This window comes from Dermacentor albipictus, chromosome 7 (assembly GCF_038994185.2).
Source record: "Dermacentor albipictus isolate Rhodes 1998 colony chromosome 7, USDA_Dalb.pri_finalv2, whole genome shotgun sequence".
NCBI classification, from domain to species: domain Eukaryota; kingdom Metazoa; phylum Arthropoda; class Arachnida; order Ixodida; family Ixodidae; genus Dermacentor; species Dermacentor albipictus.
In genome coordinates, this window is record NC_091827.1 from 142,897,882 (window position 1) to 142,921,844 (window position 23,963).

At 47.3% G+C, this 23,963-nt stretch overlaps 1 protein-coding gene and 1 pseudogene across 14 annotated transcripts in view; both read left to right on the top strand.

Moving 5' to 3' along the window:
• LOC139047307 (ribosome-binding protein 1-like) overlaps positions 1-23,963 on the top strand; it is a 396,181-nt gene that overhangs the window by 218,238 nt on the left and 153,980 nt on the right. For all 14 annotated transcript variants that reach the window (XM_070521128.1, XM_070521124.1, XM_070521121.1 and 11 more), the window contains one exon: positions 10,972-11,181. In XM_070521128.1, coding sequence (XP_070377229.1) covers positions 10,972-11,181 — 210 coding nt within the window. The remainder of the gene's footprint in view (positions 1-10,971; positions 11,182-23,963) is intronic.
• On the top strand, positions 15,098-16,094 carry LOC139047479 (uncharacterized; annotated as a pseudogene).

Genomic DNA, 23,963 nt, shown 5'->3' on the forward strand with positions numbered 1-23,963 from the left:
GGCGGCTCTTTATATGGAGTGTCTATTTACTTCAATGGTCCAAGAAAACTAGAAGAATGCAAACATTATACTAATCCACAAAAAGGGAGATGTTAAAGAATTAAAAAATTATAGACCCATTAGCTTACTCCCAGTAGTATATAAAATATTTACCAAAATAATCTCCAATAGAATAAGGTCAACACTGGACCTTAGCCAACGAAGAGAATAGGCTGGCTTCAGGAAGGGATACTCTACAATAAAAGAAAGGGGTCATACATGGAGGCACAATATCTCCTATGGTATTTACTGTATGCTTGGAAGAAGTATTCAAGCTATTAAACTGGGAAATCTTAGGAGTAAGGATCAACGGCGAATATCTCAACAACATTTACTTTGCCGATGACATTGTTCTATTCAGCAATACTGTGGACTAGTTACAACATACCAGTTACAGCATATACGACCTTAACAGAGAGAGTGCAAGGGTTGAGTTGAAGATTAATATGCAGAAGACAAAGATAATCATGAAGAGTTGGGCAAGGGAGTTAAGGCAAGTTAAGGACCGCACAAAGAGCGGTGCAATGAAGAATGCTAGGCATACCGTTAAGAGACGGAAAAAGAGCGGTTTGGATCAGAGAGCATATGGGTGTATCTGATATTCTAATTGACATTAAGAGGAAAAAAATGGAGCTGGGCAGGTCATGTAATGTTCAGCTTAGATAACCGTTGGACACAGAATAGGTACCAAGAGAAGGGAAACGCAGTCGAGGAAATTCATGGGCGCTAGTTGGAATCGGTTGACACAGGACACGGGTAATCGGGGATTGCAGGGAGAGGCCTTTGTCCTGCAGTGGACATAAAATTGGCTGATGATGATAAAAAATGTTAAAATTCCTTTGTTAAATATTTGCGATGGGATCTGCAGAAAACCTACTGCAGAAAGAAAGATAAAATTAAGCAGATATGTTCCTGAGTGCAAGTTGGCATTTAAATGTTTGTATCTGTATTTTAACTGAAGTTATGAAATTCCAAGGTTGCAACTTTGTAGAAATGTGAATTTTTGTTGATTTCTACAAGATTTTTAAATGTTGAAGTGTTTTTAAATGCTATATTATAGTTTTCATGCACTCTCCAGCTTGCCTGCAATCATGGAAAAAAGGAACATGAAGAGAACTGAATGAGTAGCAGGGACGCAGTGCCACTCCAGAAATTTAGAGGACCACCTAGGAGCCACAGAGGATGTCAGATGGCACTGACAGTCCTGTCACCGGTGGGGTGATTCAATTTGCTTAGAAATTCATCAATAATGTTAAATAACCAACAAACGAGAAAGTGAAACAGACCGAAACGTGTAGCTGATTCGTGTGACGGCACGATGAGTCGATGACGTCAAATCCTATATTACCATAATGTAGATACACAAAATGCGTGCTAAACATGCAGTACACTGGCCCTAATGCCGAAGAAGCGAAGCCTATGATTTAAGTAAGGATTTCAACGGCAGTGGTGGTGTAGTCTTGGGGTGTCCTAAACACAGGGTGGCCAGCAGAAACTTATGAGTCATGCACGCAACTAATCTTTAAAATTCATTTTCAGGAAAACTAAATTACTTGCAGCCATATAGTTTGGCACAGATAATCGGAGTGCAAAAGAGAACATATATTCAAAGTTTTATCGAGATCTATCGACATTGAAATATCGCCGGGGTTGCCCTTTAACCCTTTCGCTGTCGGACCTTTCTGGCCGTGACGCACCCCCAGTGTCGGCTTGGTTTCAGGGAACGAGCATAACAGGGAATGAACGTAGCAATTTATTTTTTATTATGATTGGTATACAAATAACATAGTCAATGCAATATGCACATTTCAGTGTTCTGCAGCTGTTGTCAGTAAACATCATCATCATCATCAGCCTGACTATAAAATCCGTTCAACATCCAAATCTGACGATGCGGAACCCTCTTCCTCGCATGCGACTCTGTCCGAGTCCGAATCCTAGCTCGGCTCGTATTCTGAATCGGAATGGAGCCACCGCTCCAATGAGCAGACAAAGGTCCCGCGCGCTGAGCCATACGAAAGTAACCGCGCACAGAGAGGATGCGCTTTCAGTCGCCCGCACAACGGAGAGCAATGGGACGTTGCGTGATCAAGAAGACAGAGGGAGATGGAAAAAGGCTAAAGAAAGTTCGAAGGGCTTTACGTTTACTGCTGCAAGCCGGAAGCGAGGGTGCGACGAGAGAGCGAAAGCAGCAACGAGTCACTCTTTTCGGAGAGGCAACGGCACGTGCGCCTGAACTTGACGCGCCGTAGCAGGCACACCAACAGAAGAAAAAATAAAAACCTTCAAACCAGCGGAGATGGCAGAACAACCCTTGAACCCATAACCACACGCGTGCGACGCATGATACAGCGAACACGGAGCCACCGCGCCACTCAGCAAAGCGCCGTACCCTTCACTACATGGAGTAACACAGGTCGGGGCGAATATACGAACTTGTAGAAAGAGTCAACAGATAGCGTGGCCAATCCAGGAGCGCCAGCTTTGCTCTCTGGCGCGAAATTTTGAACGCACGATAAAGAACGTACCGGTACGTCAGTGACACCGTGGGGGGGAAGCGCGATGACGTACCGGTACGTCCGTGACAGCGAAAGGGTTAAGCTAAGTTTGGCCTGGCATGTGCCTGGCAGGTGCGTCATGAAATGAAAATTATAAAAATACCAGGATTGAAAAATAGGTGTCTTTAGTGATTTTTTTGTCTCCAAGACTCTTGTACAGTAGGTGGCACCAAATCGAGAATCCGACCACAAATCCATTCTGTCTGTCTGCAGTAGACACCATTCGTCATCCTGCAGCGGAGCATCCTGTGCTCTCGAAAACATTCACCGTGGTATGAAATTATTTTTGCCCACAGCAAGCTTTACCTTTGTCTTGTTCAATTCAATGTAAGAAAGGTAGAAAGATATCTTTATTTGCATATATTCACGATCAATCAGCATTGTGCTAATTTCTGAACCATGGGATATGTCAGCGCTCTGTAAATATTTGGTGAATGGTCTGGTGCTGAAATCATTTATTTTTATTTTCACCCGAGAGGAAAATACCAAAACTCGGTCTTGTAGCACTGGACAAGTGAGTAGGTAGCCTTGCAGAGTGTTTGCTGCACTTATCCTGGCAGTGTTTGGGTTTCGTGACATTCATAATAGCGCTCGCAGGTACTTTCTCCTTTTTTCCTTTTTGTTCGTGTCTCTTCGGCTGTTGGGTGCACCAGTAGCACACGGTGGACGGAAAAGATGCAATAAGGAACGGAATTTCTTAAACCGAGGGAATTTGGCTTAGTGATGAATATAAATAGTGGTACACTGCAAATCACACAGAACTGTAGAAGGGATCCTATGAACGTGTACAGTACTGACCTCTGTGCAGAGCCTCGTAGCCTTATCTGTGCTTCTAAGAAATTGTGAGTCGGGATACAGTGACTGAGCAGGGTTATCTGCTTTGTTCAGAATGCATTCCACATCATCTTTAGATTGTCTACTAGGCCTGAAAGAGTAATGACACATCATCTGTGGGATGTATGCTTAAATCATTGCTAAATCTTGTTGTGCATTACGTACCTGCTTCAGGCGAGTCACCAACACAGACACCAGGTGTGTCTGTATAAGGTTTATGTTGCTGTCAACAGAGGGCACCATCAGTGCACAATTATGTATGTGGGTTGGTTGAATTAAAGGCTGTTTTCAGTTGGCAGCTGGTTTAGAAAAAGTATGTAACATGCTACACAACACTAAACTTTAGAGGTACACTGAAAGAAAACATTGCTGTGTGAGATAGATGCATTATTCAACTACAGGGTGTGGTAAAAGTAAGTACAAAGTACAAAGTTTTATTTGGGCAACATAAATACAAGGTTTGCCGGCAAGGTAAGGCAAAAGGAGGGCGTAATCCTCCTGACTAAGGCCTTTACCTCGCTGGAGCAGCAGAAGTAGCAGTCAACTGATAACATAGTACAACTAATAAGACACAGAACTTCAAAACTATTTACAGCAAAATTTTAAACACAATGAAAAGTATCAACCGTTTGCCAAATAGCAAATAACTGAATAAATACAGCACAGGAAAAATAAGAACATTCTGTTATTAATAAAAGTTATACATTCAGAATAGAACATATATAACATTACTGTCGATATTAAACAAAGAAACTTTATTAACATTCGTTAAACACACAGTGATCAGAAAATATTATGTTTTGTATGCATGTTTAAATTTGTGAATTGTTCTAGAATTTATAGTTTCGTCAACAATGTTAGGGTACACATTACATAAAGAAATGGTTTCATATTCGATCGTTTGCGTGCCATATCTTGTCCTTGGTTTCTTTATTACTATTGATGTGTGACGTAGGTTGTATCCTGTGTCCCTACTCAGGTAAAGAGTTGAAAATAGTTCCCTGTTGCTGGAGATCTCCTTAAATAGCCGCATGCAGATCTTTGTTTTGTAAGAGTCTGTAATATTGGGAATGTTGTAGCGCATCATTAGTATAGAAGATCCTATGCATTGTTTCGAGAAGTTCGGCAACCGGACAGCTCGCCGTTGCAAAACTGCCAATTTTTCTATATCTGTTTTATTACAGTTTCCCCATACTAAGAGGCAGTAGCTAAGATGCAAGTGCACAAACAAAAAGTACAATTGTATGAGAAGCCTGATAGGCACAATGTATCGGATCCGTTATAACAAGCCAACAGATCCTGCAACCTTAGTGCGTACCTTATTTATGTGTTCTGTCCAGCTTAGGTTTTTGTGAAATGTAACACTCAGAAACGAATGGCTTGAGAAATGTTCAAGTTGCGATCCAGAATAAAAAAGCTTTACGTCGTAATCTGTTTGCTTATTCTTGGAATAAAAAACTAAATTTCTTTTTTTTGCATTTAAGTCAAGTTTATTTAGATAGAGCCACTCACTAAGTTCTTGTAACCAATGGATTGCAGTAACTTCCAGTTCGTGAAGGTCTGCTCCGGAAAAAAGACATTAGTGTCATCAGCGTACAGTATGATTTCCTCTGTCAATGGAATGTTAGTTAGGTCATTTATGTAAATAATAAATAATAATGGCCCTAAAATGGAGCCTTGTGGTACCCCATATTTAATCATGCTCTTTTCAGAACTGTAACCTTTCAAGGAAGTGTACTGAAATCTAGATTCAAGGTAGCTATGCATAAGTTCTAATGCTATGCCTCTAATGCCATAAACTTGGAGTTTTTCTAGTAATATATTGTTTTATGCTATCAAAAGCCTTGCGAAAGTCTAGGAATATACCAATGGTAAAGTTTCTTTCTTCGATGTTGTTTATTATTGTATCTCCGACTCTTAATAATGCCATTTCGGTCGATTTACTCTTCTGAAAACCATACTGCTTATCCAAGATAACGCCTTTATCCAGAAAAAAACTATTTAGACGCTTATATATAATACGTTCAGCCACATTGAAAAATACCGGCAATACCGAAATTGGTCTATAATTATTCAAGTCATTGTGTTTTCCACCCTTAAAGATTACAGCGACCCGAGCTATTTTCATTGTCTTAGGAAAAATTCCACTTGATAATATACTGTTACAAATGTGTGCCATGGGGCCACAGATTATGTGAGCAACTGCTTTAATAGGCTGGGTGTTGTGTCGGCAGCGGCAGCCAAGTGGGGGCCCCTGGCCAGCGAACGCGCGGCGAGCGCCGATGCAGTGAAGGAGACTCGGAGCCAACTGCTCCTGATGAAAACCGGACGAAGACTCAGCCAACTCGCGGCCGTTACTTGCTAATAAAGACTTCACACGCCAGATGACACCTCCTGATTGGTCCCAGCTCGTCACAAGACAGAAGAGGGGGTGCGCCATCTAGCTAAACTACTATGAAACATAAATGTACGATAACACAGAGATCTGACAGGGGGCGACACTATACTACATCATCCCCCCCTGGAAACAAAACAAGCATACAGTGAAACGCGCACTTAAGTCCAAGGACAAATTTCAGTTCGTTCCCCCCCACGTTCACTCACGCGCACCAGTCGCACACAGAGCACTCACTTAAGTCCACAACAAATTCGGTCCGTCCCCGCCCAAGTTCACATATACGCGCACCAGTCTTGGGCACCAGAATACAGGCAGTCACTCAAACAAAGTCTGGCAAGGAACACGGCACAAACCTCACTGCACCGCAACAAGGAGCACTTTATACCTGTGTTACTGAAACATGTGGACTGTCTCCTAAATGTCACAGCGTGGCCCCTAGCCGTGGCATTTCGAAGACGGCAATACACTCTACACTATAGAAACAAAATCATCGAGCCACGGAGGCCGTTTTTTGTCACGATGAGGACGCGTGCGTACCTCAGAAGAACTCTGGGAGTTGCCACGTGTATCGGTCGACTTTAAAGACCTAGTCGTCCCACTACTATTTCCCTCCCCCTGGTTGGAAAACTGAATGTGGTTGTCGCTCAAAGCTGGAGAGAGTTGCCCATTAAGCTCCTCTCGACGTCCCAACAAGTCCTGGGAGGCTACCGATTTCCCCACGGAATCAGAGACGACTGCTGACTGTGCAGACTCGGAAGTAATACAGTCAGACGAACTACTTAGCTGATGCTCATAACTATGAGAAGACGCTGTCACTACAGACGAGTCATCGGAATGACTATCCAGATTTGAATACGAATACAAAAAGTCTCTATCACTTGTACGCAATGTACTATCTGCTGGATCCTTTATCACTAGAGTTAACTTAGACACATGCCACGTCTTCCCGTCACTGAGTACAAAAATAGATGGTCCTATCTGGGCCATAACTTTACGAGGTTTACTGTACTTAAAAAATCCTTTCCTCTTAAATCTTATTCTGACGGTGTCTCCCACCTTGACACGAGTTGCCTGAGCACCTCTACGTTTGTCTACGTACTGTAGAGTCTGCCACTGTTTCTCCAAGACCCTTTCTTGAACTTGAGACACAAGACTGTCCTGTTCCCGTAGATCTACACAGAGCCGCATGGTTCCATCCTTCTTGCGCAGCACCACGAGTGGAGACACCCACTCAGAAGCCTCGACACGATCGATGACGTCGCAGTCCTCGAGACGTCGCAATTCATTTATTACCTGGTCACGAAGAGCCAGGGGTAGTCGGCGCAACTTTGAAGATACTGGTTTCGCATATTGCTGCCGATGAATTCGGTGCACAAAGTTGTTGACGAGACCCAACTCGTCACTGAAGAGGTGATCAAAACCTGGAGGCACACCTGTGGGGCTCTGTACTGAAGGAAGCGATGGTAGACATGTCAGCGACGTACCGTCGATCTGTATGCCCAAGTGTTGGATGGCGTCTAAACCCAGCAGTGATGTTGCTGTAGTCGTTACGTGAAACATGACGGAGCATGACCTTTGGAAAAACTGGACAGTGGCTTGAAACAGGCCTTGAATGACGATGCGTGGCTTGGATAGGTTTCTCAAGTCCACTGTTGCTTGTGACAGCCTGTGCTGTCGACCAAAGTGATTTCTAAAATCTTCGGCCGTCGTCAATGACACAGATGCTCCCGTATCCACCAGCAGTCGCATGGAGATGCCGTTAACTACGACGGGAACTTCCAAATCTTTTTTAGTTTCAAAAGCGCTTACCGTCAAAACAGACGCGGACGGCTGCCCTGCGGTAGTTGAAGACAGCGTCTCTGCGGAAGAGACGTGTTGAACAATACGGGTTTTTCGGCATACTGATGCAAAATGGCCCAACGTGTGGCGGGCGTTGCACCGCCGGTTCCTTGCTGGACAATTCCTGTACGTTGCAATATGTTTCGTGCTGCCACACCGATCGCATGCACCACGGTTCCCGGAGGAGCCATGTGCGAAATGTCGGCCCTCTTGGCGGCTTCTCGGAAGAAGTCGGTCGTCTTGGCGGCTTCTTGGAAGAAGTCGGTCATCTTGGCAGCTTCTCGGAAGAAGTCTGACATCTTGGCGGCTTCTCGGAAGAAGTCGGACATCTTCGCTGCTTCTTGGAAGAAGTCGGACATCTAGGCGGCTTCTCGGAAGAAGTCGGTCATTTTGGCGGCTTCTCGGAAGAAGTCGGCCATCTTGGCAGCTCCCCGGAAGAAGTCGGCCATCTTGGCCCGTCGAGGGAATGCCAAGTTAAGATGCCTCGATTCTTCGTACATTTTCGGAGCCGAACGCGCGGTTCGCTCGATGCAGGGCTTCTAACGAGCCTCCAATTTCTTCTGCCTTGTCCATGGTCAGGGTTTTGCCACGAGCCAGCAACTTTTCACGAACGCTGACGTTCGCTACCCCATGTATTATTTGGTCTGGGACGCACTCAATGTAGCTTGTGCCGAAGTTGCACTGTGCCGCCTTCTCCTTCAATGCGGTCACGAATTTCAGGAATCCTTCTCCCTCGAACTGCCTTCGACTAGTGAATTCGTGCCTCTCCGCCAGAACATTTATTGATGCAGCAAACAGCCGGTCAAGCCGCTGCAAGAGTTTCTGGAACTCTGACGCTGGCGGGGCCGCATCACTTGACGTTGACGCTGCGCCGGTTGACTGCCTTGCTGCTTCGCTTGACGCTGACGCTGCGCCGGTTAACTGCCTTGCTGCTTCCTGCTCCTCGTCTGCAAAGTACTTTCGTTGTCCCTCACGCCCGAGAACGCTGACGAGCGCGGACGCTCGTCGTGCATCCGTCCAGTTGCCACCGCCAGCCGCTTCGAGGTGGGCGAAGCTCGTTGGTTTCCCGGGGCTTCGGTCGGAACCGCTGCGGGAATCCCATCCTCGTCGCCAAAAGATGTTGTGTCGGCAGCAGCAGGCAAGTGGGGGCCCCCGGCCAGCGAACGCGCGACGAGCGCCGACGCAGTAAAGGAGACGTGGAGCCAACTGCTCCTGATGAAAACCGGATGAAGACTCAGCCGACCCGCGGCCGTTTATTGCTAAAAAGGACTTCACATGCCAGATGACACCTCCTGATTGGTCCCAGCTCGTCACAAGACAGAAGGGGGGTGCGCCATCTAGCTAAACTACTATGAAACATAAATGTACTAAACTACTATGAAACATAAATGTGCGATAACACGGAGATCTGACAGGGGGCGACACTATACTACACAGGGCTTTAATGTCATCCTCGCCAGCAGCTGATTTGTTACTCAAGGAATTAAGAACAGAAAAAATCTGTTTCAGACGTAGGCGTAAGAAATATAGTCTCGTTGACGTGATGTTTTACATAAGTTCGAATATTACGTTCAGTGCAAAAAGCAGATTCAAGCAGTGCAAAAGTTCCTGCACTCTCCAGAAAAGCCCAAACCGAAGTAATTTCTGAGTGTTCTGTCCAAAGAAGTGTGAAAGAGAAGCTGCTTCAGAAAGCTCACAGAGCACAAGAAAGACCATCAGGGTCTAACGAATACATTGTTGCACCAAAAAAAGGAAAGTAAAGACTTGGGAGGGAAGAGTACGAAACGACAGATTGAGCGTACTCTTCCTTCCCAAGTCTTTATTTTCCTTTTTTTGGCGCAACAATGTATTCATTAGATCCCAACCAACTCGCTCAGCAACAAGTTCTACTCAACCACCAGGATCATAAGATGCACAGACCTGCTCAAATGCTTTGGCAGCGTGGCATGTCAACGCAGCAGTCTCTTCAGAGACGAGGCAGTGTTCAGAATCGGGCAGTTTTTAAACCATTAAACTAGAGGGTATTGACGGGAAGCCTCGAAAAAAGTTTGCATCAGGCGAAAGATTCCATGAAGGCTTCCTCGCCTGCAATCGGTGATGGTTTTGAGGGCGATCACTTCTTACGAGTACTCACGTACGGCGCAGAAACCTGGAGGCTTACAAGAAGGGTTCTACTTGAACTGAGGACGACGCAACAAGCTATGGAATGAAGAATGATAGGTGTAACATTAAGGGATAAGAAAAGGGCAGATTGGGTGAGGGAAGAAACGCGAGTTAACAATATCTTAGTTGAAATCAAGAAAAAGAAATGGGCATGGGCAGGACATGTAATGAGGAGGGAAAATAACCGATGGTCATTAAGAGTTACGGAATGGATTCCTAGGGAAGGGAAGCGTAGCAGAGGGCGGCAGAAAGTTAGGTGGGCGGATGAGATTAAGAAGTTTGCAGGGACAACATGGCCACAATTAGTACATGACCGGGGTGGTTGGAGAAGTATGGGAGAGGCCTTTGCCCTGCAGTGGGCGTAACCATGATGATGATGATGATGACTTCTGATGGAAATGTACAGCTGGTTGGAACAGGGAGCCAAAGCACAGCCTATCTAGTCGTGAAAACGGGGTACCTGCCTGTGGACCATCAGTGGACGTAGTTACAGAACTCCGTGCTCGCTCACAATGCGAAGGTGGCGCAACAGTGGTACATTAAAAACTTACCCAATTTCATTCCCTCCTCAATATGGCCCCCAAACAGCCCAAATACAAATCTGCTTGACTATTATGTCTGGTCTGTGTTAAAAAGCGCAGTCTTCTTTACTTTTCATGGCAGTTTGGCTGCTCTTCGTCGCAGATTGGAAAAAGTGTGGAGTAAATTAGACATAGACTACATCTGTGCCATCATCAATGCATTCTGAAGCAACTTGAGGCTTGTATTCGTGCAAGAAAAATGTAGACTTTTCGAAAAGCAGACTTAGGTTTGTGAGTGTAGAACATGTATGGGTTCTTATTTGAGTGCAAAACTTTTGCCGCAATCCATAGAATGCTGTCATCATTTTCTGTGTGCCAAAATATCGCTTTGTTGCATACAAAATTGCCGCCAAGGTTACTGCTGCTCCTTATTTTGAACCTCCGCATCACCTTCCTCTGCGCCGCTCTCTGCAAATCAGCCAGTTTTGATGCACAAAAGTGGCCGAGTGGTCCCCAGCCGGGGCGCCACCCGGATTTTTAATTTTTGTCATTGCTACGAATGGCAATTGGTTATTACAGAAGCCTAATCTCTTAATCTAGCTTGACGGTTTGTCTGCAGGTTGACGCTAGACTAAGCCATTCCGAGTGGCTGGTGCACTTTGAAAGGGAAGTGCACCAGTGGCAGCAGAAGAGGCAGCAGCAGCAGCATCGAGGCATGGGTGACCACCAGCCGCTGTCTGCCTCTACACAGTCTCAAACCAGTGGAGCCCTGGAAGACGTAGAGCACCTGCAACAGCTTGCACAGGCCAATGCCAAGCTTGACAAGGAGGTCAGTACCCACTGCCGCCATCTTTCACATTGAAATTTATTCGAGTGTGTGACAGTACAATAAAACCTTGTTAAACCGTACCCGCTTAAACAGTAGTTACGTTTTAAAAGTAGTAAAGTCAAATCCATGACTCAGAGGCCATTGAACATAATGGGTTCTGCATCAGCATGAACAGTACCAGCTTATTGCGTACGTATCGGCAGAGTCCTTCCATGTTTTTCTGGTCACGAAACTCCACCGTCACGCTATGGGAGAGGTTCATATACTGCCCAAAGGTGCCACGATGCGGCGCCACTGTGCCACAGAGGGCATCGTTCGCGTGCCGAAACGCGTGCGCAGTGCGAGGCGAGCTGAGTGATTTTTTTTCCTCCCGGGCGCTCATATCATGGCAGAAGACGCGCTCAGGCAGTAATTTACGCATATTCAATGTTAAAAATAGTTACGTGAAACTAAAGCGGCGGTTGAGGAAGTTGAGAAAGCTAGAATACCGAGGCTGCCCCACACACAACCACAGCGGTAGCGGCGTTCGCATGCCCTCTCATGCACGGTTGCGCCTCTAGCGGCGGGTGCTGGCTCTATATGAAACTGAGGCGGCAGTTTCGTGACCAGAAAAAAAATGGAAGGACTATGGTATCGGTTAACACGTAGTGTTTCCACTTTTCGTTGCGCAAACACGGCAGTGCGTTGGCTCCATCGGGCAGGCCGGCAGAACAACAAGCCTCAGAGACCAGAACAATGGCCTCCAAGTGCCCTGTGCATTTGCACGTGAAGCCACATCATCGTTTCGGCGCTGTGCCAGAGAGCGTTGTGGCATCGTGCAAACAGGACTCGCGCCATGCCGAAGCTCAGATAAAAAAGACGGCGGGCGCTCATCATAGAAGAAAAATTGGACATCGTACGTGACACAATGAAGTCGGCGTTGGCACGCGACAGGGATCTACCGTTGGCTACGGTGTGTGGCATTTGGAATGCGAAGAAGTTGCTCGGGAGTGCTGCTACGACCACGAAGTGATGTCGGCTACAAGGTTAGACTTTTCGTCATCCTTGCCTCTGTTGTTGCCGAAGTGTCAACTAGCGACGGTAATGACGACGACGTGGAAAGCAACAGCATGGGTGATTCGGACCCAACAGTGGCAGAAGCTGCAGGTTACGTCAGCCTCATGAATGCATTCGTCGCGATGAGAGCAGCAACCTGCTATGAAAAAGGTGCCCTTGACTTCTACAGCGCTACCTTGCCTGTGCACGGAGGATATGCAACGAACAACAAGGAATTTGCCGTGTGAGTGTTTGCCGAGGTGAGGGGGCTGATTGAAAAGCCGGCTTGCAGCTTCAGCAAGTTTGAGGCTGCTGTCGTCGCTGCTAGGTTGCTGCGGCATCAAACAAAGTTAACACTTTTGTCGCGCAAAATGGATAAATACTGCATGTCTTTTTCCCATTTCATCGCACTCAGAGTTCCATTTTTGACTGATAAGTGGGCAATCTCGTGCTATTTTGGTTAAGCAGTACTACCGTTTAGTATGTACTTTTTCCAAGCTCCGGGCAACTAGTGAGTTTCGGGTTTAGCGAGGTTTCACCACACATGCACTTAAGAACGAGAGAAATGGGTGACAAGGCCTAACTAGGCCCTCTTTTTTTATAGAGCTTAGATTTACTGTGAGCTGACATTCTCTTTGCCTGCTCGAGCATTTAAGGTAGCTGCAGGGTGTCTACCAACCAGGAAAACCGGGAATTCTCAGGGAATTGGTGCCTCTATCAAGGAAAATTAGCTGTAATTTTATTGAAAGGGTCGAAAGTCGTGGTAATGCTGGCTTGAGTAACAGACAGAAATCGTAATGAATCGTCTTTGACGCCCTGTCGTCGGCTGGAGGAGTTGCCAGTGTACAGTCATCGACCGACTTTCTGGAATCCTGATAATTTGGACAGCTTCGTAGCACCACCACGTAACCCATAGAGTCAATGTATCAGAACGTCGGAAATTTCTGACACAAGAACTCTTCGCCATCCGATTTTCCGAACGTTTTGCCGTGACCGCAGGTCTGAAACGACATTAATCAAAGCCACCACCACTGCCATTTTGATTACTTCGCCGCCTCAAACCGGTGCTCTCACATGGAGATCCACTTGCAGCCGTAGCTACCACTGCTAGGCCTAGCTGCTTCGACCTTCGCTATAAAGCTTCTTGCCATTGGGTGCCGTGTTTTTTATTGAAAGAATTCGCTGCTGTCAGCAATGGCACGGACTCCGGCTTTGCGGTCCTCGCGATTGGCTTAGAAGCTTGGAAAGCACGGTGCGTTGTATAATGCCGGTTCCCGAAAGTCAGCTTTGCCTCCGTACAGAAATGTTACTTGGTGAAGCATGGGAAGGGGTGATTGCCACAGGACACAGTATGTATTCCTTAATTATACACGCATGCACCCGGTATTTCCTGTCACAGTACGAGCACCGATATGCCTAATACGTGTACCGACAGGCCTTCATAGCGTTTTCGAATGTGCCTGTGGCAGTTTGAGCCCTTAAAGGCAGTAAATGACATGCACTTATTTTTTTCCAACTGGCTAATTTTCCAAACATTTTCGCGGCCCCTAAGGAGTTCGAAAACTTAAACGTGGGCTGTGCAACTGACCAAGAAGATGCTTCAAATGGTCCGTGGTGCAAAGGAGTGGCGGAAGGAGGACAAGAACAGAAAGGACCTATGCTTTGAAGAATGAACGAGAAAGGAAGCGTGCTGTTGCCATTCTGAAGGAGCTTGAGCTAAAAAAACAATGTTGGCTGATGCCGAGATGCAAGATCCAAACCAAAATAAACTCTTTAAAGCAGTGAAACACAACACTGAGGCATCGTGCGCGGGCTGAGAGTATATCAGGACAGTTAAGGTTGAATAAAGAGCTGTTGAGAGAGAATCTCAATTGTGACAACATTCGGGCCTCATACCACTGAGCTTGCTATCAGTTGATAGCAATAGCTCATATTCAAAAATATTTTCTTTTTTATGCATCTCCTTTTTATGTGTATTTGAGAATGTCCGACTTCATTTGCAATTTTTTTCGGAGACATATTATTTGCTGGGCATTTTACTAACCCCTCCCTTCTATTCTGTTTTTGAATAACATAAACACTACTCCTTAGTATTCAAATTGGATGAAGTAGTTTTCCTTCTTTTTTAGTTTTTTTTTATATGCTTACCAGAGAGCGACAGCATCAGGCCATTTGGTTTCAGTTCATCTTGACATGAAACATATAACATAAACATCAAGTATCACTAAGGGAATTTTGCAAAGGCACTCAGGGAAAACCTGGAAAACTCTGGAAATTTGGAAATGTCAACTTGGTAGACACCGAGCTGTATTGAACTTAAGATTTTAAAATGGAAAATGTTGGCCAGGTCGATCACTTCAATTACCAACTGCAACAAAATTTCACTTTGGCTAAATGTGTTATAAATGACTAGTATGTCGCGAATGGGAGAACAGCAGCTAAGAAAGCCCATGGATGCCATTGCTGGTTTGGCTCTAATCCAAGCTGATGGTGCACGTGCCCACCCGTTGGGGTGTGCAATGAGTGTAGCCCCGAGGTGAACGAGCCGCAGCAACTGGCTCATCGAGAAGAGAAGCTAGGGCGCAGGAAGAGCCGAACCTAGGTATGCAGCTTGCACTGCACAAAGCGGGGCTGCAGTTCAGTTCTGTATCGATGCTGTACCACAATCTCTTGTCCAAGCACGAAAAATGCATGGTGCTAGCCAGGCCCAAGTGTAGAATTGGCCAGAGGTCGGATTGCACCTGTGGCACTTGCCCTTTGGCGAGATGGTGTGCACTGCGACTTGCTGCAGTGTAGCACTCTATACCATGTTGTCCGTGTGGAGTGCCATCAACGTTTAGAACAAAGGTGCGTGTTATATTCAGTTTTGTTATTCATTTCAGTTCTTTATTCTCCAGGGGGCGCTTCTGTTCTTCATTATATACTTGGTTGTATATGCTAAATAAACGGCTTTTTACTTCGAGACGGCTGGAGTCTGACTTCCACCTTCGGTCAATACCACATTGGCGACGAGGATTTCGTGAACGTACCTCCAGCCCCGCTGCGCCGTCCGTATCCGCCCACCATGAGCTTCACCGGGCTTGCTCCGCCACCGTTTTTCCTTCCGACGCCCGGCCGTCCGTCATTGCCATGGGAGCAGCGTGTACTTGCTGGTATCCGGAGCCGCCGCATTCAAGCCGAAGCAACGCAAGGCTATTCTTTTGCATTGTTTGGGGGCGGAAGGCCAGCGTATTTATCAGACGCTACATGCAGGGACCAGCGCCGCAGCACCGGCCGCGCCAAGTGCCGCAGCCCTCGCCATTGACAAGTCTGTCGTGGCCCCTCCTGACGAATACGACTCTGCACTCGCCGCATTACGGAACCAGTTTTCGACGTCGCGAAACGTTATCATCGAGCGTCATCGCTTTCACCGCCGCAGCCAACACACAGGCGAGTCCGTTCATGACTTTGTTGCCGCTCTACGGGAGCTAGCGTCACATTGTTCGTTTGCCTCGCAAGATGATGCTCTGCGAGACCAATTCGTTGCCGGTGTAGCTTCCACTCGCGTACGTGAGCGGTTACTGCTCGAGGGTTCCGCACTTTCATTCGAGAATTCTGTTCGAATTGCACTTCAGTTTGAGCAGGCGGCTGAAGAGCTAAAGGAGCTTTCTGCTTCGGTCGAAGCAATTTCATTGTGGAAGCGTCGAAAACCATCGTCGCATTCTTCGAAAAAAAGGAATTCACAACCGGCAGCCACCTTAGAGCAGAATTTAACGAGGAGCGCGGGCTGCTCTCGTGCGCCGCAGCGGAACCGCCCCCCTCAGCGGAACCGAGAACAGAGTAGCCGCTCCGGCTCGCCACTTTGTTTCCGATGCGGCTCGCGGAACCACATCGCGTGAGCGCCGCAGTCCCCAGCGCATGGCAAGACTTGTTCATTTTGCGGTCGCAAGGGCCACTTTCAAAGGGTATGCAACCGCTAGCTAACCCATATGCAAGGTCGAGTCCGTGAAGTTGAATTTCATGAAGATGTTTCGTCTTCCAGCAGTGCTGAGAAAGTTTTGACTGTGCAACGTTCCGCGCGTAGCGGTATTCATATTCAAGTGCAAGTCGCGAATGTCACTTTGACATTCCTTGTTGATTCAGGGTCGTCTGTTTCAATCCTGTCGGACCAAGAATTCGGTCGATATTTTCAGAGTGTTCCGCTTCTACCTGCTCCGCATGTTAGTTTGTTTGACTACTCTCAGCGGCCGATTCCAGTGCTAGGTTGTTTCCAAGCAGACGTTCGATTTAAAGGCCGCACAGCGTCGCTACGTTTTTATGTTGTTCACCGAGGCACTTCTCTGATCGGTCTTGACGGCATTAAAGCCTTGGATCTTCGCATTGAGGGTTCTGCTCTCAAGTGCTTGTACACGTCCATTGCTCCAAAGCCGACTGTTGTTGACCCGCTATCCTGTTCTATTTCCACACCGTCAAGCACGCAGCCCCGTAACAAAGCTCTTCCGCCAGCCTTGGCAAATGAGTTCAGTTCACTTTTCAGTCCAGAGTTGGGTCTTGCTAAGGGGTTCACGCATCGCATGAAGACACGGCAAGGCGTGCAGCCTGTAACTTCGAAGCTTCGCCGTCTGCCGTATTCTCTCCGGTCACCAGTATCAAATGAGCTTCAGAGGTTGCAGAGGTTGCTGAGCTTAGAACGACAGAAAGCTGAGCTAGTTGGTAAGGATTCATTATGCAAAATAGAAGTGAGGCGTGCAGACAGGACACAAGAGTAGAGAAGTGGACAACACGAACGCCGACTATCAACTGAAGGGAGCACTGAGGCGAAAAATGAAAGAAGACACAAAACTCATCTGCGCATGCTCAGGAATGGTAACACCACGTGTCAATCGGGTACACGTGCTGGTCTACGTGAGAGGTAACTGTTAAGGCACTTAATCTCTTCCTTATGTAAAGTAATCGAAGGCTGACTCACGCACGCACTTCCGCCATTATAGATATGCCATGCCTCTACCATAAGACGCGTATCTTCATTCTTATGCCTGTAAAAAAAATTTCTTTCAATGTACTTGAAGTCGACGCTGATTGGGTGGAGAGATCGCGTTTTTCTGCAGAAATCAGGCATTTGCATTGGCTCAAAGGTTGCCCCTATTCTTAGCAACATTTACCTGAGTAAGGTTGACAACTGCTTAGAAAAAGCCTTAGGTGATAGCATTATCAAGATATTTCGTTACGTTGATGATTACCTGATTTTCTGCAATAGGGAAGAATTAGACTCGGCTGCTACCTCAGTAAGTGAGCAATTTAAACTTTATGGGGGAGGATTAAAGTTTACCAAGGAATTACCTCAGAGACACGTAATTCAGTTTCTTGACATTTCCTTGATCTTCGAACAAAATCATGTTTGTTGGCAGTACTCCCCAAGATCTTCGAAGCCATTGCTAAACTTTCAATCCAAGCATTCTAAATTAGTAAAAAACGGAATTGCCATGTCGTGCCTTAAGTCTTCCCTCACAAGATCTTGCATGCACAAAATGAGCGCCAGTTTTAATGCGCAGGTCCGGCGCCTATTAGAAGCAGGTTATCCTAATGTAGCGGTGGCCGCTGTAGCTGAGCGCCTAAAGAAGTCGGTTTCGAAGGGGACGGACGTAATTACAGAAAGCAGTAATCGCAAAAAAAGAGTAGTGGCTATTCCGTATATTCATTCAGTGTCGCACAGGCTTAAAAAAGTTGCTAGTAGATATGATGTCAATGTTGCTTTCACTGCTCCCAATAAGCTAGGTAAGATATGCGCTGCCGTACAGAATAAAAAGAAGCGGGTTAAAGGCAAAAAACTAACAGAAATTTGTCCAGTGAAGCACAATAAGAACAACAGTTTTACAGAATGTCGTATGGGTGTGGTATATCAAATTCCCCTTAGCTGTGGCCAGTTCTACGTAGGGCAAACGGGACGGTGTATCAATCAGAGGCTAATGGAGCATAAAAGGTCGTTAACCGGTGGATCGCCTTCTAATCTTTCGCTACATTGTCGAGATTGTAACTGCAAGCCAAAGTTAGATGAATGCGCGATACTGTACAGGCATAAGAATGAAGATACGCGTCTTATGGTAGAGGCATGGCATATCTATAATGGCGGAAGTGCGTGCGTGAGTCAGCCTTCGATTACTTTACATAAGGAAGAGATTAAGTGCCTTAACAGTTATCTCTCACGTAGACCAGCACGTGTACCCGATTGGCACGTGGTGTTACCATTCCTGAGCATGCGCAGATGAGTTTTGTGTCTTCTTTCATTTTTCGCCTCAGTGCTCCCTTCAGCTGATAGTCGGCGTTCGTGTTGTCCACTTCTCTACTCTTGTGTCCTGTCTGCACGCCTCACTTCTATTTTGCTGAGCCTTGATATCATCGAGCACATCGATGCTTCTGAATGGGTGTCCCCCATTGTTGTTGTTAACAAGAAAGATGGTAGCATCAGGATCTGTGTAGACCTTCGAGAGCCGAACAAAGCTATTGTTCCAGACAGTTTCCCATTGCCCCATACAGAGGAGCTGCTTCACGCTTTGGTAGGCGCTACACATTTCTCCAAACTTGACTTGGCTTCCGCTTACCGTCAGGTTCTCTTGCACCCTGACAGCAGGGATCTGACAGCTTTCATCACCCATAATGGCCTTTTCCGTTTTAAAAGAGTTTGCTTTGGGTTAGTTTCTGCCCCAGCGGCATTTCAGAAGATGATGGCGAAAATCCTTGACCGCTGCCCTGGCGTATTGTTTTACATTGATGATGTCATCATTTTTGGCAAGACCGTAGAAGAACACCTTTCAAACTTGAAGACTATGCTGCAAAAGATCAAGAACGCAGGTCTGAAACTGAACAACAAATGCCTTTTCGACATTCCAGAACTTGCCTTTCTAGGGCACAAGGTCACTGCACGTGGTATCTCGCCAATTCCAGAGAAAGTAGACTCCATAGTTAACACACCAGTGTCAACTGATGTGGCCACCCTTCGTTCGTTCCTGGGCCTGGTAGAATACTACTCCAAGTTTGTTCCACACTTGGCACAAGTGGTTGAGCTTATGAGAGTCTTACTTCGCAAAAATGAGCCATTCTTCTGGTCTGCCAAAGCAGACAGCAGTTTCCGGAGGGTCAAGGAAATGCTTTCGTCAAGTACAGTCCTCCAGATGTTCGATCCGTCATTGCCAGTAATTGTATCGACCGATGCGTCCGACTGTGGGCTGGGAGCAGTCCTGCAGCAACAAAGTGGCCACGAGCTCCGCACAGTCGCTTTCGCATCTCGTACACTCTCGCCTGCAGAGAGAAAATATTCAGTCGGTGAACGAGAAGCTCTTGCGTGCATTTGGGTGTGTGAGCAATGGCACACGTACTTGTGGGGTCGCCATTTCACAATTCGAACAGACCACCAGGCACTGGTGTCCTTGCTGTCGTCACAAGGACATGGAAGACGCCCACTCCGAATTGCACGATGGAATGCACGACTGCTTTGCTACAATTTCACTGTTGAATACCGCAAGGGGTCCACAAACACTGTAGCAGATGCACTTTCTCGGCTACCAGCACCTACCTCGGAGGCAGAGATTGCTAAGGAGGAAGAAATTGTCTCGTTCATTGAGCCAGCCTGCGTGACAAAGGAGGAGTTCAGGCAGGCCGCCCTCGACGACAGTTGCCTAGAAACTGTCAAGTCATTCGTGCTGAGTTCCTGGCCGCCAAAGAAGTTCATACCAGAAGAGGCGAAACCATTTTACGCCATTCGGGAAGAACTTTCTATTGTCGATAACCTGCTTCTGCGTGGAGAGCGCCTCGTTGTTCCGTCCTCCCTCACGGCTCAGATCATCGGCACTGCGCACGAGACACATCCAGGTATCACGCGCACGAAGGCGCGACTGCGTGAGCGGTTCTGGTGGCCACGAATGGATCAGCAAGTGGAAACGGCAGTAAAAAACTGCCATATCTGCCTGGAGGCAGATAAGTCTGCCAAAACATCACCAGCACCGTTGCAACCTGTTGAATGGCCTGAGCGACCATGGCAAAAGCTTGGCCTAGACATTGTTGGTCCTTTGGAGCATGCAGCTTACAACAGCAGATTTGCTATAACGCTTGTTGACTACCATTCTAAATGGCCAGAAGTGTACTTTTGCAGCGAAGTGTCCACGAGCACCGTGAAAGACTTTTTAAGAAGTGTTTTTGCCCGTGAAGGCTACCCGGAAGAGATTGTTTGTGACAATGGACCTCAGTTCACTTCGCGTGAGTTCATAACTTTCCTGCAAAACTGAGGCATCAGTCTTTCACATTCTTCGGTATACTACCCCCAAGCCAATGGGCAAATAGAACGTTTCAATCGCACATTGAAAAACTTCATTCAAGTCTCACTCCTCGAAAGACGACCACTCCGACAAGCTGTCACAGAATACCATGGCATTTACCGCTGTACTCCACACGCCACCACCGGGGTCGCCCCAGCAGTTCTGCTGCATGGTAGAATGCCCCGAACCAGGCTGGATATTGTGGGTTTCTCGGCACCAGCATTTGCGGAAGATCCAGCCAAGGAGTTGACGCGACTTCGTCAAAGGGTTCGGCGTCAGCAGCAAAGCAGCAAGCACTACACGGACAAAAGGAGAGCCGCCAAGAAGACGAAGATAGCCGTAGGCGATTTTGTCCGCATCAAAAAACCGTCCGTTCGGTTCAAGGGAGACTGCGCCTTTTCTTCACCAACTGAGGTGGTCAAGAGGAGCGGACCAGCCTCTTTCCGACTTGGAGACGGCCGTACGTGGAATGCCTCCAAGCTTTCCAGGGTTCCAGAGAGGGGCACCTGGGGACCAGGCCCACCTGTCACGCCACAGCCGCGGTCTCCTGATGCGCTGCAGCCCACCACGTCGCAGCTTCCTGAGGCGCTGCAGCCTGCCACGCCGCAGCCGCGGTCTCCCGAGGCGCTACAGCCTGCCACGCCGCAGCCGCTGTCTCCCGATGTGTTGCAGCCTGCTGTGCTACAGCCTCCTTCTCCTAGTACACAGGCGCTGTCTCCTGGCATACCACAGCAGCAGTCAAGGAGCCCGTCGCCAGTGCGACGTCCATCGCGGCCAAGCCGAGAGCGCCGGCCACCGGCCTGGCTCCGAGACTATCAGACCAATTAGTTCGCGGTCTGACATTGTGTTGTAAATATGTGTTCTGTCACTGTGTACATAGCTTGTAAATATGTGTAAATAAGTACAGTGTGCATGCTTTGGGGTTTTTCGTTACTAATACTTACTAACAACTAACCACTAAAAATAAGGGAGGTAGTATGTTATATTCAGTTTCGTTATTCATTTCAGTTCTTTATTCCCCAGGGGGCGCTTCTGTTCTTCATTATATATTTGGTTGTATATGCTAAATAAACGGCTTTTTACTTCGGGACGGCTGGAGTCTGACTTCCACCTTCGGTCAATACCACAGTATGTCACTGCCTGCCTCTCGCCAGGCAGTGACATGAGAGATGTGCAGGTTCGCTTACAGCCTTCGTCCCAGCTTGCGTTCGTGTTCGGTGGCCCATCGTACCTGACGTGTCGCACTTGTTTCCGGTCGTGTCCAACCGAACGTCAGCGTCCGTGAAGATGCTTTGAATAGCTGCACCGAGGTGTTCAAGGAGGATCCAGAAATGCAGTTTGTGTGTTTGGTGCCCAAGGTCATTTTTAGCAGTGCTTCCGGCATGGGCACAGATCCCATCTAACAGTCTTGCAACAAAGCTGCATTGAAGTGCAGTATTCTTCAGATGTCTGCATTGGGATTGAGTTGTAGAACTGGTCAAAAGGTCTTCCTGTGTGTCATAGCTTTGCCTTAATTGCAAATACTTCAACTTTCTGCTGCGTCTTTCTTCGACTCCTCCTGTAACGCCGAAAGTGGTGCCCTGCAGGCAGCGACTGCAATTTGTCGTGTTGCTTTACTTCTGGTAGTCGGCGTCTTGATTTGTGTGTAAACCTCACTTTCACAGTGAAGGTGTTTATGCTAGATTTCTGTGGATTTTTTGTGTCCATCGACAAATCTACCGTATTTACATGATTGTAAGTCGACCTTTCTTTTTTTTTTTTAATAGGAAAATCTGAATTAGGGGGTTGACTTGCACTCGAAACCAAACAATGGCACCGCGAAAAAGGCAAGACCAACGAGATATTAGGGGAGCTGCAACATAGTTACCATTTTTATTCTATGGCCCTACCCGTAGCTTTCCGCTATCCCACGCATTTGTTCGCTTTTTGGAAGGGTTTTTCAACATGTTTGAGTGTTTTACAGCTCACACATCACTCATGGGGGCAGGGTTGATAGTTCATAGAAGTGGCGCTGTTCCATTTGCGGCGGCACCCTCAGAACAGTGGCGCTTGCGGGGAGTACCGATAGTTCATGGAAGGGCAGACATCGCTCACATGTTTCTCTTTCCCTGTAGTTCCCTGTAGGTCTTTAGCTTCATGCGTTCAATTTGGCTGCTGGCCACGTGCTACTTCTGTGCTTCCTCAGTCGTCACGAGTGCTCAGAGTCCGCTAAACATTCGGCACTCGGTCCTAGCAGCGTTCAAGAGGGCTGCCATCCTTTATGCTGAAGAAACAAATAGCTGCGCAGTGGGCCGCAAGTTTGATGTTTATTAATAGTGGCGACTGCAGCGAAGCAAAATTTTCCCCTGTGACGTCAAGTGAAGAGGTTTCCGCGGGCCGAAGTTAGGACGCTTTCCGGAGCTGGACGCCAAGCTTATGGCGCACGTCGCTGAAATCTGTGATCGGTGCCTGCCAGTGTCGTGCGACATAGTCATGAGACAAGCCAATCTTTGCCTATTAAGAACCTGCTCCACCGTGAATACGAGTGGCTGGCGGCATAAGACCCCGAACTTATGCCTACCGGACATGTCAATAGAGCCTCCCTGATGGCTGTGTATGGTTGGGTGCTTCCGGCGTGGACTTATGTATGCAAATGCGGAATTTCGCTGGATGACGGCGTGCTGTAGGACCATAGCAGCAATGACAATGGCAGCACTAGTGAGGTCGATGGCACAAGTGAAGATGAGTAGTCCAGTGACCATGCCAGCTACTAATAAATTTTCGTTATGGAATGTGCCCGCAGGTTTTATGGAATGGAATGTGCCCGCATTTATTTATTTATTTATTTATTTATTTATTTCAAATACCTTACAGGCCCAATTGAAAGCATTGGGTAAGGGGGGTGTCAGGAGTGACAAGCGCCAACAAAAAAGGAAGACGAGGAAGGAGTGAAGCGGGCGCGTGGAGCCGCCATCTTGGAGAAGGGGCGCGCGCAGAAAAGGACGTGGTGGTCAGGGCGCAGCGTTCCAGAAGACGGCCGGAGATCGCCTGTCTGGGTCCTGCCCTAGATCTTGGGCGACACATGGACGTCCCGCCCGAGTACCAGGCTCGGCGAGCAGAAGTCCTACGTCCCCGGAACTACAGCTGGCCCGGACCTACCTGCCAGGTCATGTCAGCGTTTGTGCCGCTGAACGTGCCGCTGAACCACCACGTCCTTCTCTGCGCGCGCCCCTTCTCCAAGATGGCGGCTCCACGCGCCCGCTTCACTCCTTCTTCCTCGTCTTCCTTCTTTGTTGGCGCTTGTCACTCCTGACAGGGGTACACAGAGTATTTCAACAGGAGTAAACAATATAAATATCAATACAGGCAGTCACAAGATAAGTAAAGCAAAGTTCAAAAAAAATGTTTGTGTAGGCTAAGCTTTAGACAGCGTAAACACAATAATATACTCATACACACAAAAAATACAAAAATACAAGT